Source organism: Amblyomma maculatum, chromosome 3, assembly GCF_055883805.1.
Source record: "Amblyomma maculatum isolate TAMU_Amacu chromosome 3, ASM5588380v1, whole genome shotgun sequence".
NCBI classification, from domain to species: Eukaryota; Metazoa; Arthropoda; class Arachnida; order Ixodida; family Ixodidae; genus Amblyomma; species Amblyomma maculatum.
The window spans coordinates 134817763-134836252 of NC_139346.1; the positions used below are offsets into that span (position 1 = coordinate 134817763).

Here is an 18490-nt window from a genome sequence, read left to right on the forward strand (position 1 = left end):
ACAGACCCATGTGAGCATTATTATCCTCCTCGTCATATTCTCATTTTTCTTCACAAGAACAATGTCCACATTGACAACACGAGGACATGGCGCCGACGTCGATGGAAGAAAATTTCTTATTTCGTTTTGATTTTGGAAAAAACATTTCTGCGTAAAAGGATGGTGCGCAGCAAATTACTGCAGTTATTTTACTCAAAATTAATCGCACCAAACAGCTTCGTGGGAAAGAGAAGCAGCAAGGAAACTCGGGTTCTCGCCGCTCCTCTAAAATACGCGTTACCGGGTCCCGCACAACCAGTTCGTTCAGTCTGAGCACTGCGTTTCTTTCTTTGTTTAAACTTAAGTCAGAATGAAAAAACTCCGCTTAAGTTAATGAGGCCACACTTTTTGTTTTCTTTCCCTCACTTTTTTTTGCGAGGCTGGAGGTTACCAGATGGTAACCTGCTCTGCTCGCTGTGCAACAGTGACATCTGGTAACTGAAATGGGCTTATTGTTTCTGCTGCAGATTTCGCCCGAATATACAAGGACCTAATGGCGAATAAAAGCCTGCCCACGACAAAAATATTCGCTCTATTGAAGGCCTGCGAGGACACGGGTAAGGCTCTTCCGTTCTCGCTGTTTACCGTTCAACATTGACCGGTGACGATCGGGTTGAAGGCCCCTTTCGTCTTATAATACAGCGTCGGCGTTAACGGCGTTGGCTTTGTGAGCGAAAAATCCCGCGCAGGTCTCTGGAACGTGGCTCTTGGCAGATGACGTGGCTGCGCACTGACCGGTCGTCGGTTTGACGTCACCAGATTACGTGACATGACTGATATGGCAACTTGGGCTTTGCCTTTTAAGACGGAAAGATGACGTCAGAGTTAATACCACCAGGACCACTCAATCTCGAGTCATATACGCTTCTCTTACAGACCACGCACGCACTTTCGTGCAGCTTGGCTAAAGGGGCTTTATGACTGTGGAGGTGGTCCCTCATATATTTGCGGTAGCCTATTACTGTATCTCAGTATGTGTGGGTTAATAAATACACAGATTACAAGATAAGCGAATAATTTAAGAGGAAAGTGCACTTAAGTGAACGACGATCTGAAAGTGCAGCCAGAAGACGAAATCCATTAGCGTTGTCGTGTTATACTCTTTACTCTTAACCTTCGCGGTAGTGCCTCCATGGCGTGTCATAAAGAAGACCGAATCAATAAGGGAGGAATTCTTAAGCGGTGGGAATTACCACGTTCGTGCAATTCTCGCCGGTAAACACACACACACACACACACACACACACACACACACACACACACACACACACACACACACACACACACACACACACACACACACACACACACACACACACACACACGCACACGCACACGCACACGCACACGCACACGCACGCACACGCACACAAAAAGCGTGATTTCTGACGATTTACACTTCGATATAGCCCAGAATATGCTTTTCGGCTGGGATAATGGGAATTTGTAAAGTCGGCTTCTCAAAGCTAGAGAGCACTATCCGCGTGTCGAAAACGAATCATGTGATTGACGGTTGTCATAAAAGAAAGAGAATATAGCAATGAGCTATAGCGCCCATCAGCCTCCGCGTCTGTCTGTTGGAGTATTAACGACTGAGCTATTTTTAAGAGCCTGATCAACCACATTTTTGAGCCTTTAATAGACATTGTCGCCCCTTGGGCGCAGATTCCATCGACATGAAGGGCTTCGGCCCGTTACGCAACGTATTCCGTCACCTCTACCTGGACCTGTGGCCGTTGGCTGCCGGCAGTGAGCCGCCAGAGTCTGGACCAGAGCCGGACCTGGAGGAGATCACTGGCATGCTGGTTAGAGACCTGGCCATACACCCGTTCGCCTATGTCAGCGCGAGCTCCGACGCTACGGGCGCAATCACTCTGCAGGCGAGTGATTTTGTCACTCACTCACTCACTCAACCGTATCTTACCAACAGAAGGTAGTGGACACCAGGAGAAAATTCTCCGCTGCGCCTTATAATTTCCTGGACCCTACATAATGATGTAGCAGCTTAAATTTATTCAAACTAAAAAAAAAGGACGAAGTTTCGTAGCCCAGTAAAACACACTGACGGTTGTTGAGATTTCCTTAGTTTAGTCTGCAGACATATTTTCGTTCGCCGAAGTTAAATTATTACGAAATGCTAATAAGCTAACTTCTTAATTGCCGGCTTGAAGGATATATTGTCGATTCAGAAATAGGCAACGCCACTTTCATGTGCATGCTTAATTATTTTACGAGTTTTATCTTAAAACAAATGATAAAAAAACGTGGCTGACGGTATTTTGGAAGAAATAGGCGTTGTAGTAATAGGCGTTGTCAAAAAACGGCACAACCTTTAAGATGGCATCGGCGTGTAGCATCAATACACAAACCCAATATAAGGCCAGATTTCCGTCGTTTGCATCAGAATTTTGTCTCAACCGTCCTCCTTTAAGCGAATGCGTTGATTTCATGCCAGTTCGCTTCCCACTAAGCATGCATCTGCCACTTAAGCTGGAGTCTTCTTTTCGATAGGGATTTGAAATATATGCATCTCTAATTGTGAACCTAAATAGCACACCACGTAGCCTAATAGCGGGCGTTGTCGGAGGAGTACTGGAGAGAGTGGCACCAGAGAAGCAGAAACAGTACAAAGGGAATTGTGCAACCGATCACGTGGTGGCGTGTGCCACAATAAAGTTAACCGCAGGAGGATGCGTGGGGAGCGGCCTTCACGGTAGCGCATGACGGGCGGAAGTGCCCATGTCGCGAACGCCACCTAGCGGAAGCTGTCCAGGCAACACCCTCTAGCAGTCTTCAAGGTGGTGTTGGTCGAGGTCGATTCCTGCTCCTGTTTAGGCAGTAAATAATCTGCCTCGATGGTTTGAAATGGTGGAAACAGCTCCTGGCAGCAATGCGCTGGCTTCATCGCTCGTTTTCCTTGAACGCATTCAGGTGACGAGTGTTAGAAAGTGCTACAGTTTTTCTTGCGGTGTCGTGGCTCTTTTACCTTTTGTAATGGCCCGTGATATGAGAAACGAGAGAGAGGGAATAATGTTCTGAGACGTAATTATTCTGGAAAGCATAGAGTGTGTGCATCGGGATGTTGGAGCAAGATTATTGCTTCTTTCACTACTTAGTTTTTGTAAGCACGGAAAGTGGCGACTGATTTGAGAGTAACGGCATTAATTGTCGGAAGTAACTTTAATGTAACTTTACGGGAATAGTAATAGGTAATGTAATCTAATTACTTTCACGTGATTTTTGGAAAGTATTTAGTAATGCAGCTCAATTTCTCTTTAATTCCAATATTGTGATGCATTGCCGCGTATATATTGTGCAGCGTGCCGATCCTGCACGCTGCACAATCCTGCTGTGCATATTTCTGAAATTTTCAAACTTTAGTCACTTCCCTCTCGCCTCCTCTTTATTTTTGTGCAGATCGATGAGCCTGAGCTGTCTTTGACACGCCATCGATACTTCGACGTGTCTTTCGACCTGGCCGGTTATCGGCAGCTGGTCACAGACGCACTCAACTTCGTTAACGAGAGGAACGACTCGGTATCGCTGGCCGCGGAAATTGTTGACCTGGAGCAGCAGTTGGCCGAGGTGAGGGCTGATGCTGCACAGTGTACGAAGAGTATAGGTGGATAAGCGCCTTTTATGTTAGTGTAAAACAAGGCAGTTCGCTGGTATGAACAAATGCAGAATTCATGCTACCGATTTAGGAGTTACCTCAAGCCTGCGCAAAATTCCAACAATGGCTACCAGAAATCTCAGTATGCATCCACGGTGACACGTTGGCATAAAAAATAACAAGAATAACGAGCACGCAACGCTAGGCGTCTTGAACGCTTTCTGAAATGAAATAGCACTATGTACTATTTCATTTCAGAAAGCGTTCAAGACGCCTAGCGTTGCGTGCTGGTTATTCTTGTTATTTTTTATGCCAACGTGTCATCGTGGATGCATACCATGTAGTGTATAACTGCTATTTTCCAGGATTTTAAATAAGGCACACCAGAAGAGCTCTGATATTTTCGCGCTAGTACACTCAGTCATTCTGCCATCTATAAAGCGAACTACGTTTTAGTAGCTACCAAGCCGAAATTGGTAAATATCGCTTAGAGGTCGCTAAAAGTCACGAGAGTGCATAATTCATAGTAGAATGACGTTTATCATAGACACTCCGGATCAGCTACATAAAACAGGCAGCCGGTCAGTATTCAGGAGGCACAACGCATTATACGAACCATTAAAGGCCACATAAGCAAAACCAAGCACAAATGGAACATAAAGGCTCGAACCTTTGCCGAGGAAGCGGGGGGCATTTGTGATAAGAAAATTTACGCAAGCCTAGACGATCCGTGCTTGCACAGGAACCCCCACCAACACAACCACTGACCGGCACGCTGCTGATATGAACGCGTTTGAGGTGTCCACATCTTAATAGAGCCTGTTATGCACTATAGGTAGTTGGATTACTTACGCACTCAGTCAACTGATCAACATTTTTCTTTGACAGAGGCCGATGAAGATCGGCCGCTTCTTAACTAGCATTGAACGAAACAGATTCAGACGTTTGTGTGATGTCTGGAGTGAGAAAGCTATAGGGTGCTTACCCTCTGAAGTGTGCGAAAAGCAGATCATTTGCCGTGGATATGTGCCAAGCGCATATGCTCTTCCGAAATGCAGGGCATGGACGGTACTTCGGGTTGGCTGCCGGAATCGGCGCAGTTCGAAGTGGTCCCCCTGGACGAACTGCAAACTGCCGAAAACGTGAGTTCCTTCTAAGCGAGGTGGCGGAGACATATGAGGCTGCTGGCTTTTACTCCTGCAAGAGGCTACAAAGACGGCATTAGCGTCGATTTGATCCTTCATTTCATCCTTCATTTCAACTTCGCTTCGCTCCTCAATGTCTCCCACTTCCTACTTATTTTTTTCTGCATGTTTCCCACATCCAATTTATATAAATGGCCTAGCTTACAGCGATTCTAAATAGAAACATAAGAGTACTTAGAAAAGAGGCATCAAAATACGGAAACACGGAGCTGCGCGTTATTTCTTTTTACGGTGATCGTAAGTCAGTTGCCCTAGTAGCATTCAGTGTCTCTACGAACTGTCCGTTTGATGTTGAAGTCTTGAGACACTTGTGGTATCTTTCGTGTTATCTGGGCTCGAACTTTGCGCGGTGTTTCATTGTTATTCTACAACTAGCCCATGCGTTTGCTCTGGTATAGTTAATTTCTTGCCCAGTGTGCTCTTTTCTTGTGACAACTTAGCGCTTGTGCTGTATTTCTTAGTCTTCTTGTTCTGTAAATGTTTGAGCTAAAATCGATGACGAATATACACAAATTTGCTCAAACATCAGCGTGGTTCTTTCCGTAAAGCAGACGTCCGGAGAACAACGTTGACTCTGGCGCACGTGCGATTGGTAATGACCTGACATTCGGGCTTTAAGCGCTTCCCACAAGCGTTCCAAATACGAACTAGCCCGGTTTCCTTCTCCTGCAGTTGATAACCACAAGTGTAGCAATGTGTAATGGCAGTGTAATGACACTGCTCATAATTTTTCACTGGAAGATGCTGGGTGCCATACTTTCGCGCTTTGAACAAGCAGTTGACTTTTAAATGCCCAAAGGTTCAGCTGTTCTCACTTTGATCATGCTGATACTTCCGAGTAATTGCCGGGAAAGTTTTGTGCTTGATACGTTTTCGGTCTCCTAAGCTGCTGTCCTTCACGAGGCGAAACCTATTACTTTGTTTTCTGCTCGGGGTTACATCTGACTCAAAGCCATAGCCTACGTTATACCACACTCCTCTCGCAGATGGCTCTGGCTAAAGAGCCATACATTCGCCATTTCTAACTATTTTTGTTAGTTAAGTTAGAAAAACCGAGAAAGATATGCTTTCGTAGACTACGAGAAAGCATTCTATCTGTTCGATCAGTCGAAACAGCAGCATTAATACAAGCATCATTGCTTAAGTAGGACGAGGAGGAGGCACATGTAAAGGCGGTAGGAAATATCACATGGGCTGCACAAAGAATGTTATCCGGAGCCGCAAATTACTAAAACAACAGTCAGGAAAGCCAGTGCCCCTGACTAGTGTTGTGTGTATTCAGTATTGGATTGAGAAGGAGTGGGGATAAAAATAATGGGGAAAACCTGAGAAACCTGTGATGTTCACATTGCTCAATTGCGATCGTGACTGAGTGAAAAAATTGCAAAGCTTGGTTGAGGACGCAAGCTTTCAAAACAGAAAGGGGGCGTTGAGAATAACGAAGAAAACTAATTTATTGTTTAGCATTCTGAGAAATGATTAAAGTTCATTACAAGCTACAAGTTTTTGGAAGCATCAAGGGAATGTGTCTAGCTGGGAAATGTGGTGACGGCAGATAGCGGTCATGAGAGATCGATAGCTAGACGAGCAAAAAAAAAAAGTGACGAAGTGAAATGCATTAGATACCATCATCAAGAGCAGCAGCGTGCCCCGCTTCCGTAAGAAAAGAGCGCACGGTAGTTAAACCTTTCCAGTAGTCTAATATCGGCAGAGACTGGAGGTTATCAGGTAGGCTTGGGTTTATTTTGAGCAACGCGCGGCGATCTTCGGAATAAAGATTGGACACTGTGCAAGCTTGCCTTGCAGAGAAAATGCTAGCCACATGACTTTCTTGGAGGCTTGAACATCATGGTTTTTATCACCCCGCTCAAGTTGGATTTCGTCCATACATAGGTACTGAGGACGGGTTGAGGGTCTTGGAATCAGCAGTTCTGTCATCTAATCGCAGTCACAACGTGCCTATAATATTAGCAATGGACGTTGAAAAAGCATACAACATTAATCATGCTGCAATCCTGAACGCCATTGACATGCTTCATCTCCCTCCGAGAGTACGCAGTTTTGTCGCATCATTTTTGGACGAAAAAAAATTTGCAATACGCCTCAGTGGTGCACAGTTGATTGATTCGTTTCACTACGTGGCGTGCCCCAGGGATCAGTATTGTCTCCGACGTTGTTTATTATTGCTTTCATCTCACTGCCATGGTGCTTACATGTCACCGCTGAGATGAGGCTCCTGCTATACGATGATATTACGGTATGAAGCATTCCCCAAGATCTGCTCACTCATAAGGCTGCCCTTCAGTCAGCTTTAGATATTACCTCTGATCACGTTTCTTCCATTGGCCTTCAGCTTTCCGTGTGTAAAACTACATACACGTCTCTTGCTAACCGCTGGGGACACCGTAAACCTAGCTACTGCGAGTCCAATTCGTCTCTCTCTATCAGGCACCCCGCTACAAGGAAGTCCAAGCGTAAAAATTCTGGGGTTAAGAATCCACCAAACAGGATCAGCGACTGCTTGGTTTTCTCAGGCGAAAAAGCAAGCCATTCAGACTGTGGGTTTGATTAGAAGAATAGCTCCTAAAGCGGGGGGCGCTGGCTTGTCTGTTGCACGCCAGCTGGTGAGGGCGGTTTCGAAGCCCCGTATTGCTTATCAAGCCCAGTTCCAGCATCTTACAAGAGCACAATGGGAACGCCCTGAAGTCGTGAATCGAGAAGCTGTGGGAACCATTACATACCTTCCACGAATCACTCCGGTCGTAGCGTTACAAGAGAATGTGCAGCTCAACACCATCGATGAGCTAGTGCAGCAGCGCCATGATGCTCGCAGACTTAAGGCTACTCTATCACATTCCACGCAAGCACTAGAGGGCGTATGCAACTTCATACATTATTTTTCAGACACCTGCGCCAGTTCTCCCTCCCTGGAAGTATGTACAGTTAGGCGAAAACAAGCCAACTTATAACCTCACACCAACGTCTGGCAACTCGGCATCCTTGCTTCGCCAGATATTTGAAGAAAAAGATGCTCACCTGCCTGAAGGGCCCGTTGTAGTCTACGTGAATGCAAGCATACAAGGCTGTGAGGCAAAAACAGCAATGTACTGTCCGTGGAGACCTAGCTTGAATCAGACCTCTACGTTTCAAATTTCGGAACCTGCATCTTTCTGCGCTGAGCTCGTGGCAGCTCAGAAGGCACTATGTTCCGTGGCCGCCATTACCATGCTCCCTACGGCCCCCGTTGTCACGTTGACGCACTTCAAGCATTTCGTTTGCTCCGACGTCAGCCGTTGCTTAAAATGTCAAGACATCCACCAGCTTGCGGTGCACATCCCGCAATCAGTACGCATTGAGTGGGTCCCACGAGACCTTCTGCTTTCCCAATGTAACGCAGATTTAACGACCCCCCTTGTGACCTAAGACTCACCATTTCCACGACTCCTTGATGTGGACAACGCTTCCCTCCTTTTATCAAGAAAGGAACACCTCCAGCCCCGCACATGTGCTTTTATCCTTCCGTGTGCGGTAACCCTCCCCCGCGGCCTCGTGCAGAGGAGGTTGCGCTTAGGAGGATCCAGGTCGGTGCTGCCCTCACACCAGCTGTTACTCGGACGTGGTCTCACTTCTGACACTTCTATCCCCGCCCAGGTTGTCCGATATGTAAAAACGAAAATGTAGAAGCCGACATTCACTACTTGCTGTGGGACTGCCCGGCACTGAAACCGACACGAATCCGGCACTTGACGATAGCTGGCCTTTCAGCAAGCAACCCTGCCTCGTATATTGTTTGGATGCACCGACCACATCATCGCTCACTCCTGGACTTCATAAAATCAGAAAACCTTTTTCCATATATTTAAGCACTTCCTCATTCTTCATATCATATCCTACTGATGCCCTGAGGCAATAAATATCGTTACAAAAATGATAGAGGAAACGTTAAGTGAGAGGAAGAGAGCGCAGCTTATTGAGAGAGAAATGGCTCTTTACTTCCCGACTAAAATTTAATAAAGTCACAGCCACGTTCAAAAGGAAGGAGATAGCGTTGAATCGCAGATTCTTGTTAATAGTAGTGCACTAAATAAAATCTGAAAATCACAAATGCTTTAAAATAGAGGATAGAAGGGAAAGCGAAAATGATTGGCATTCCTTACCTGAAATGTTGTAAATCACTGTGTGACGTATACCTATGCTATCACGTACAATGCTTTTCGACATGTGATACTATATTACATATTGCTATGTGCAACCTAACCCACGCAACAAAGCAATAAAGAAAGGATACTTGCTCCGTGGCCGTGTGGGACGAGTAAACTAAATCTCAGGGGTTGCTTAACCACTACCGTAAAGAATATTTTCACGCAACAAACTATGTCTGCGCAGCCGCCGAGTCAAGAATAATTGAAACAGGCTTCAGAAATATCGAACGTACTTGATTGCTCTAGTCGCTACACCATTGGTAAGGCCTTCGGCAGTTAAGCTCAGCGCCGTGATCCGAAATGCTACCGCCGTCTACTTGCGCGAGGAGCTTGCATGCGCCTGCAAATGTCTTCTAAAACTTCACGTCAACTACTGACGCAATGCGAACATAAAAGTTTAAGACGAGGACATACCTGTATTATCGTATCTGACGCGTCCCAATGCGGTCTTTGGTTTTGTAAATCGACGAAAGTTCCCGTCAAGCATGAGATTGGGCAGAGAATATTCGGTTCCATCGGCATTCCTCGCGTTTAGACTTGTTCCAGTTGAAGAAAGCATAAGGCCCACGACCTTTGCGGCTAATGCTGTCCTCCTTGTTCGTTTGCACAGTGGAGCTGGGCTGCCTTCCTATCGGCGCTGTTCGACGACGACCACGCCGTGACGAGCAACGCGACAGTAATTGTCAAGTCACCCAAGTTCTTGGAAAAGCTCATGAAGATACTCGAGACTACCACAAGGTATGGGATCCTCTTCTTGTATAAGATAGGTGATGAGCGGGAAATCTGTGCTCGGCAAGAGTGCGCCAAGGCCTGATAAATCAATACGAAAACATATCTAGTGCAATAGAGGGCTCTGTGCAAGCGAAAATGACCCTCTGTTAGACAGGGCTAATGGTCTCAGGTGGCATGGCTGAGCTCTGACTGGTCACGAGGTGAGGAAGAGGGGGGGGGGGGGGGGGGGGATTTGCAGATCGCATGCCAGGGCTGTGGCGCTTCGTTCCGTCTTTTTCACTGCTTTGTATCGTCTTATTCGCGCCTTTAAATATCGAGAATGCAAGCAAAACGCGCTGCACTGTAGTTTTAAGATAAACCCACGGCTTGTTTTGAAAGCGCGTTGCGGGCAGAATAAAGGTTGACACATTAAATAAAATTCTCGGAAGTGCTATTCATGCATCGTTAGAAACCTTGGATCTAGTACCTAGACAACAGCGTCCATTTAGCCCCATGCGATGTCACAATGAACTAAATGCGATTTTGACGCCGGCCAGCTTCGTAATTTCGCGCCGGAGTGATTGCGTGGCCTACCTAGGCAACGCGTAGAAGAACACGGGTCGTTTCGGCATGGGCCACGTTTCCATTCGGATTTCTTTTTCTTTTCCACTTGGATATCGCATCGCTGTTAAAAAAGAGACTCTGAACCTTATCTCGCAGGCACACGCTGCTCAACTACCTGGGCTACCGGGTGATGTGCACGCTGGCCTCCTTCCTTCCGACGCGGGCCCAGTCGTTGGCCAAGCTGCAGTGGGAGCGCCAGTTGGGCTACAGCGAGCTGCCCGAGCGCTGGCGTGTCTGCCTGCGTAGTGTGGACGCCGTCATGTCACTCACTATGCACGCGCTTCACTTCGAGCACTACGCCAAGAAGAACTCCCTCAACTTCAAGAACGTACGTCGCCATTTTCGCTTAACTGCGGCCAACCATAGATCTGTATGCTATCCTCTTTTGAAGACTATCCCAACATTAAAGTAGATATTGAGTCTATTTGGTGCGGCAATAATGAAGGGAGCAGCGCGGAAACTAGCGCGTACTCTCCCAAAAAAAATATTTATTTGAAAAGCAATCAATATATACCCCGCCTTCGTTATGATAAAATAGGACAAAAACGGCTCAGAATATCGTGCATTAATCTTTCGAGCCTTAATTTGTTTGCTTAAGGTGCTGTCCGTTTGCTGTAGGGTTCACTGCCTTATTTGTTGCCGCAGCACTTTGCCAAGTTCACCGGTGTCGTGTCCGCCTTCAGTAGCTTCTTCAGCGACTACGCCAAGTCGCGAATCGACGACTATGCCGTATGCAACTACAAGGTATGATGCGCGAGCGCCGTCTTACCCTGCAGCCAGCGCCTGAACGTTACCGATGCCCGCCCAAGTGTGTTTGAATAAAACATGGAAAAAGTATTTTTGATTTTTGAGAACCTAAGAAAGACGGATGGACAGGGTATTTAAGGGGGACGCGAAAGTGACAAGAAATATTGACGGCTGGGACAAAAAAAAAAAAAAAAAAATCAAGTTTTATTGGAAGGAACCAGGAGATATCAGCACGAAAGAAATGAATTTTCATTCTAATCACGTAGCCTAATCGCACTCGCTTTTTTTAAGAAATCATTATTTGTTCGTTGATTTGATCCCACTACTTAATAGTGGGTGGTTGTAAAACTGATTCATTGAAACCACGCTTATTCCACATAAGAAGGCACCGAAGGCTCTATGGTGGAAGGGATGGTTGTTAGATGATTTGCTACAGGCGACACATTTTACTCTCGTTTTTCGATTGGTTCGTGGTTCGGCACTTCGCACTTCAACATTGTGCAACTTGTCAACGTATTCAGTTCAGTGAACCCCTTAAGCAATCTCTTAACCTTCTGTGCTTTTGGCGTCATTATGAAAGCGGGTGTGCCTATAGAAGAGAGGTATGACGCCTAGTTTGAAGCTCTTTTTTTTCTGTGCCAGCATACAGCCGCCAATGCTTGTAGAAGATTTAACTATGGAAACTTCCCTGGTGAAAAAAGCCATCACAATAACCTCATACAAAGTCCTCATACTAAACTCATACAAGTGTCATACAATTTCATATATTTTTCATACATTGAACGAGAGTTGTACGAGTTTAATATGAGAATTTGTATGAGGTTATTGTCACTCATATAGATTTTTTCACTAGGGTTCGACACCGTGAAATGCGCCTATGTCCAACGAAGTGCAAATTTCCGCCTGATTTAACTCCCTATTCCGTCCATTACTATACTGCCTCAGCTTTCTATAATCAGTCCGTATATGATGCACCATATCTCCCGGCCGAACACCTGCACCCTATCATTTCTGAGGGAATTCGCCAGCAGCTGCCTCGTATGGCGCGAATTCACGAGATGTTCTTTGCCACTACATACTCCTCAGCACCAAGCACAACGGCCCGGCTTTTTGATAGTGTTGGAAGCTGCATTGATATGACGTTCAGAGAATAACTGCTTTATGCATTCAAACTTGTGGCCAAAGACAGAATATTACTTACTACTGAAGTACTAGAAAGTTACACTACAGAAAGTACGAGCATTTCGCGCAATCAGTTCCAATTATGGCCTGACTCGCTTTCGGACGTCGCGCCCCAAAAAGTAAGCAACCCAACCATCTTTTGTATCGGCATGTCATCTCGAAAATCACTCTCAAATCCGTTAATCCGGTGTACATCGTCGCAACAATACTATTTAATGTTCGTTTGTTTCATTTTTTTTTTCAACTTCAGAAGAAACCTTACGTTTTCGCACAATCCCCACGCATCTTGTTTCACACCGGTCACCAGCAGCAAGTGTGCTGCCCTCCCGCCCGAACTACTCCATATTCCCGGTCATTGTCCTCCGTACTTCTGACCTTTCCAGAGAAGTCGGAGCTATCGTGTGCTTTCGAAGTCAGAATCGTTATGTGTATTGAGGCGCTTCGAAATAGTTCTGTAGTACTGTGCTTTTTCGTTTATGTTTGCCCCACTTCTTGTGTAAAGGCCTCCGTCGAGGTTATCAAGGCACAAATACGATATAAAGTGAATGCTCTGAAAAGAGCACCTTGAAATTTATACACTGGCTTGTGCTGCTCTATTCTAGCTAGCTGAACGTTTTCAAAAATTATGCCTCAATCAGAGGTTCGTTTGAAGTGCAACCGTGCAGAAAGCTTGCATGCGGTTGACTATTTTGTTGCGTACTAAGCTTGAAAACAGTGCTTATTTGGTTTTGCCGCGCATGATGAGAAATCAGAACCGTCTGCGACGAGACTGAGGAGGCAAAAGACACCAGTGTGGAACTTTCGGTGAAGGAAGTTGGGGCGCCATCTAGCAACGTTACGAAAATGCCTCGAGCATACCTCGGAGCATTCATTCATTCATTCATTCATTCATTCATTCATTCATTCATTCATAAACCTTTATTCACAAGGAAGACCTGAGGCCTAGAGGGGAAGGGGGTATGTTAGGTGAGGTTGAGGGCGCCAGACTCCGACATGAAGTCGAGCAGGGCACTAAGCTTGCGCTTAGCGTTGGTATTGGGGGCTGTCCAGTCTTCGTAAGTCTGAATGTGGTGAGCAGATGTGTAGCGTGCGCGGTGGCCAGCCGTGCCAGAACAGGTCCAGATCAAGTGCTGCAGGTCAACGGAGTCAGCAGGGCAGTTGGGGCAGCTGATCTTGGTTCGGCGTCATTGACCCAGGATGTCCGGTGCATACGCTGCACCGGCTCGCGCCTTGCGAGTTAGAACTTGGGCAGGACTAGAGAGGCCAGAAGGGATTGTAGGAGTAATATCGGGGACAAGGTTCCGCAACAAACCCCTCCGCTCATGTTTAGCCGCGTGATGACAGAGTCCGGTATGATGGAGACGGGAGAAGAGTAACGGTGGTCCGAGTTGTGCAGGTCCACATCAAGGCTATGCCGGTGGTCTTCCTCTAGCTGCGCGCTAGCGGCCTCGTGGGCCATTCTGTTCCCAGTTCCTTGTGCGTGATGTCCAGGTGTCCAGTGAATTCGTACCGATACTTGTGAAGTCTCTCGCAGGTAGCGACAGCGCTGTTTGATGCGGTGTTGTATTGAGGTCTTATAAGAACGGGCTTGCAGGGTTTCTATATCGGTGTAGATGTGAATGAAACAATCTGTTCCTTTGGTGCAGTGTTGAAGTGCCTCGTCGGTGGCGAGTTCAGTTGCGGACCAGTACCAGCGACCACTGTGGCTAGTAGCGTGCAGCTGTGAACCCTCCCTGTAGTAAACGGTGGCTGCAAACGTGATGCCGGTGACATCGTCGTGATATAGGGCGGCACAGCTCCGCATAATAAAACAAAAAATGCCTCGGAGTTTTTTAAAGTGGCGGCGCTTTCCTCCTTCGACGCCAGATGCCGCCACAAATAAAAATTTTCCGGAAGCTTGGCGTTGTCTTCTTTTTCTCCTTCAGTATCGTCGCGCACAGTTTTGATTTATCACCATGCGCGTTAAAACAGTTCAGCATCATTGTAAAACGAACTAAACAACAAAAGGGTCAACCGCGCGCATTCTTTGTGCACGCTATCACCCCAAACGAGCCTGGTTGAGGCGCGGCAGTTCTTCAGAATGGTTCCGGTGAAGTTGCATAACCCTGCACATTGGCGTCTATTGACGACTAGAAACCAGAACAGAGTGCAATATACCAGGTGGAATTTCTGCTCCTGCTTATAGGAACTTCTTAATAGGACTGCCCTTTTACTGTTGTTCGTGTTTTCTCTTGTGCAGCTGGAGAAGCTCCATCTCGAGAGCTTTGCGCCGAACATATCCAAGGCGCTGAACATGGAGATGGCTTTCTACGACGGGGTGAGTGAAGCGAACAGGGCGACAGATTGCCGCAGTCAGCTGTATCTCAAAGTATTGGAAAACCATTGGATATATGGCAGACGAGATAAGCGTGCTTTTGAAAGAGGAAGTAAACACGCATCAATAACAATTCTCAATCCTATACGATGTTCCCAGAGCAGCGCGAGGCGGCGTGTTACGCTATTGCACTGCATTCCACCAAGCACTTGTGGCTTGCACTCCGCTGTCAACAAGCTGTACGACGGAGGATAGCGATAACATGCAGCAGAGGCTTTCTGTTCACGCTACGCAGACATCTTTGTGCGAGGTGTAGCGAATTCAGGCAGCCTCACGGTGACTGACTGCTATTCAGGTATATACGACATCCTCGATACCTACATCCGATACCCTTCTCCAACATCTTCTCGATGCTGGACGCTGCTGGCACAGCTTGGGATACCTCGTTTTTGCTGCGTTACTCTTTTTCGGAAGCGTGCCTACAACTTAAGGTGTCAGAAACGCATCTAGTTTTCAGCTGAGACCCGTAAAACCGCAACCCACCGTCGTGGCACCGACTTTTCAAACAGGTTATTTGAAGCTGCTTTAAAGTGGTGGCTACTTTTTTGCTGGTTTTGTGGTACAATATAGCTAACTGGAAGGGGGAATGTGCATCGACCGAGCAGATGAAGCGTAGGGTCATGGAAGGTAAAATACTGAGTGGAGAAATGATTCACTGCCTGCAACACATTATCTCATTCTTGAGCTCACATTTGTTTTTGCGTTTATTTTGATGCAGACAGAATAAATAACACTTAGTCACATCACAAAATACTGTGTGAGGTTATTCCGGAACCTATGACGCTTTCCTCTTCTGATAACGTCTTCCTCCTGGCAATGAAAAGCGCAAATGAGCAGTTGCTACAGCGCCGTTTTCTTTGAATCATGAACTCTTTATGGGGAACGAGCCCCGTACACGAGCGCTGATATCCGCGAGTGTAGTTATTCATAGCCCACTCTTGCTCTGAAAAAACAAAAAACAAGAATGGAAGACTTCATTCCACTGAAAGTGAAGCCTTGCTTTCCTCTATGATATGTGGAGTGGCCGAACAGCGGCACTGTGTGCTACACCGCACTGATGCTCTGATGATGCGTGTTTATTCGGGTGCAGGTTCCCTTTGTGGAGGAAGGCAACGCCCTGGAGGGCTACTACGTGGCTCGCTCGTACGTGAGCCGCGCCCTGTGGGATGCCGCGCTCAACGGAACCGACTTCGGGTGAGACTTCAAGCCTTTAATGCGATAGCGTTAATTAGGGGCCAACATAACGCCGTCATCTACCACGAAATTTTTTTATTGGTCGAGGTAGGTCACGTGTCCTTGTACGCTCGTCAATTTTTTGAACAATCAACGAACAGGTTCCATGGTCACGTGTTCTTATCACTGGTTGGTCGGACATAAAGTCAGTGACTTTAGTCAGACACACACACCTGTCGTCCAATCACAGAATTTCATGAGCGAGTTCGATGTAGTCTGCAGGTGGCAGTTGGCTGTGGCATGGTCGAGTGCTGATTTGTCGGCGTAGCTTATGACGTCAGAGACCATGTTACATGACCGAATCGATCGTTGACAGGTAACACAGCTGAACCCTGAATGGTCGGCGCGTGCTATGTGACGTCACATGATCTGACATGACCAAGCTGTCAGGAGCTCTTGCACGTGACATGCCAGAGCTCTGATTGGTCACCGGAGTATGTGGCGTTATAAGACAACGTAACACAGCTAAGCTTGCAGGCGCGCTACCAGTTAGAAGTTACGAGATGCGCTGGTTAAGTGGTATTGCTTGAGAGTGGCGGTGGTGTGTGGGACCAACCTCCTATACATGCTAAAAATAGAACAAAGAGCGCCACCATAATTTTTGTGGGTGCGTGCATCAACTGATTTTGAAAAGTGAACGAAAGTACGTGCGCAAAAAAGGCATTGCGGTCATTTTTTAGCATAGGTGCCGACGATGCTGCTTTTCTGTTCAGAAAAGAATGCCGACGAATCAGTTATGCGTTGGTAGGCGGACACTGTTCATTGACTGATTCTGTGGGCAAGTCACTTTAAAACAGGTGCTTTTAGTTAGATATCAGGGTACTGTTTAGCAATGAGTTCGCTGCGACGCATTCAAACTCCAGTGCCAGAAGTGCGACAGCCTCAACACACGGAGTAACTTGCTGTCCTCGCCCCCCCCCCCCACACACACACACACTCAGCCCCCAATTTAGCAGCTTGCCTATATTAGTGCTATTAAAGAAAGGGGGACATGCTAGAAATTCCTTTTCAGTACAGTGCAACGAATTATTGAGTATGATGACCGTATCGCTTAGCCGACCATTTAACATTCATAGTAATAGTTAAAATACACAGAACTTTTTATTTGTTTGAAGATGGCGCGACTTCAGGATTCCACCGATATAACGCCCGTCTTTAACTTCCTGGATCTCGATAACTGTCAGGGCTAGCCAATGTAGGCCATGTGGGGTATTCAGCAGGTTTTAAGGAGTATTCAGCAGGTTGATGTTCCTCGTTTAAAAAAGAAGCGCCAAATTATTGTAATATTTTAGATATAATTTTATTGTTTATTGCGCCATTGTGTTTGTGCTAACATAAGGTGAAAATGGAGCCATGCGCTGCTTCGCACTTGAGTGGTTTCCGAAAGCACAAGGCTTGCAGGCGCCAAAAAGAATGACACTTTCCAGGGTCTGTTAGCGCACTTTGTTATGCATGCCACCATATAGGCGCTGGCCTGAAATTTTCGGCTTCTTTCTTTTCAGCTGGAAGCGCTCGGTTTTCGACCTGTCCTGTTCCTACGACGCGCTGAGGAACGTTTTTGGTGAGGAATATAGGTTAAGAAGCTTTGCCAGATGTTAAAATATTTCTGAGCCCTCCACGGGTGGTGATAAGAAAGAACAACTCTGAAACACGAGGGCAATTTCTCTTCATATCATGTCTCCATTCAATAAAAAGGCGCGATAGCTGAACCACCTTCGCTATGCATGCACCCTTACAGCGAATGCACACATCATCTGTCAACATACACCTTCTCGGTGGGCAAAAGGCAGTCTCCCTACATCGTGAGGACTTTGTGCCTAACCATGCCTTCACATGGCCAGCATTGTATGAGTGCGCTGGTTTTAAGGCGAAAGCCTTTAATGGCTCATGTTGTCGTTGACAAAATGTGTACCGCTTTTGCAGCGGCTCTGATTGGCCGAGGCGAGATGACGTCATAGAGGTCTCGACCAATCACAGAGCACCACCACAGCATGCGTGAATGCATGCCATATATGGCCATATGCCAATCAGTGATCAATTACTAATGAATGACTAATCATGTGTCAAATTGTTACCGATTCATGACTAATTAGGTAATTCGTTAACTTATGAATGATTGATGAATTAAGTAATTAATAAATTACCTACTTACTAACTAAATAATTTATCAGTAATTTATTTTTTATTAACTCATTACTAATTATTGCCACTTGCGTAGCAGAATGCAGCACTCAGGCTTTCGCCTTTCACTACTTTAGTCACTAAAGTCCCTTGTAATTTTTTTTTGAGTCATTGCCAAGTAGGCGCTCCCATTCCACCGTAAATGATTACGCGTATCGAGAACTTTCCTGATGCAGCGTGTTTCGTAAATGAACCAAAATGTGATGCGCTTTTACTTGCGCTCGTTGGGTGACATATGTACATTTTACGTTTGTTTGTACTTAAGCTGTCTGTTCTTTGCCTATAGTACTGCATTTTCCGCTCGCGTCGAAAGAAAGCGTTGGTGGCACAATCAGCGCCAACGGTGTACCAGGATTTTACACGCATTGGAAGCAACTGG

General features: G+C 46.3%; 1 protein-coding gene across 1 annotated transcript in view; it reads left to right on the plus strand.

The window, feature by feature from the left end:
- The window catches only part of LOC146196122 (neprilysin-1-like), a 40609-nt gene that overhangs the window by 1225 nt on the left and 20894 nt on the right, over positions 1-18490 (plus strand). Inside the window, exons 2-11 of the mRNA XM_084596327.1 lie at positions 507-596; positions 1705-1919; positions 3457-3624; positions 4711-4794; positions 9670-9797; positions 10491-10722; positions 11040-11138; positions 14563-14640; positions 15788-15891; positions 17433-17491. Of these exons, the coding sequence (XP_084452453.1) occupies positions 507-596; positions 1705-1919; positions 3457-3624; positions 4711-4794; positions 9670-9797; positions 10491-10722; positions 11040-11138; positions 14563-14640; positions 15788-15891; positions 17433-17491 (1257 nt within the window). The remainder of the gene's footprint in view (positions 1-506; positions 597-1704; positions 1920-3456; positions 3625-4710; positions 4795-9669; positions 9798-10490; positions 10723-11039; positions 11139-14562; positions 14641-15787; positions 15892-17432; positions 17492-18490) is intronic.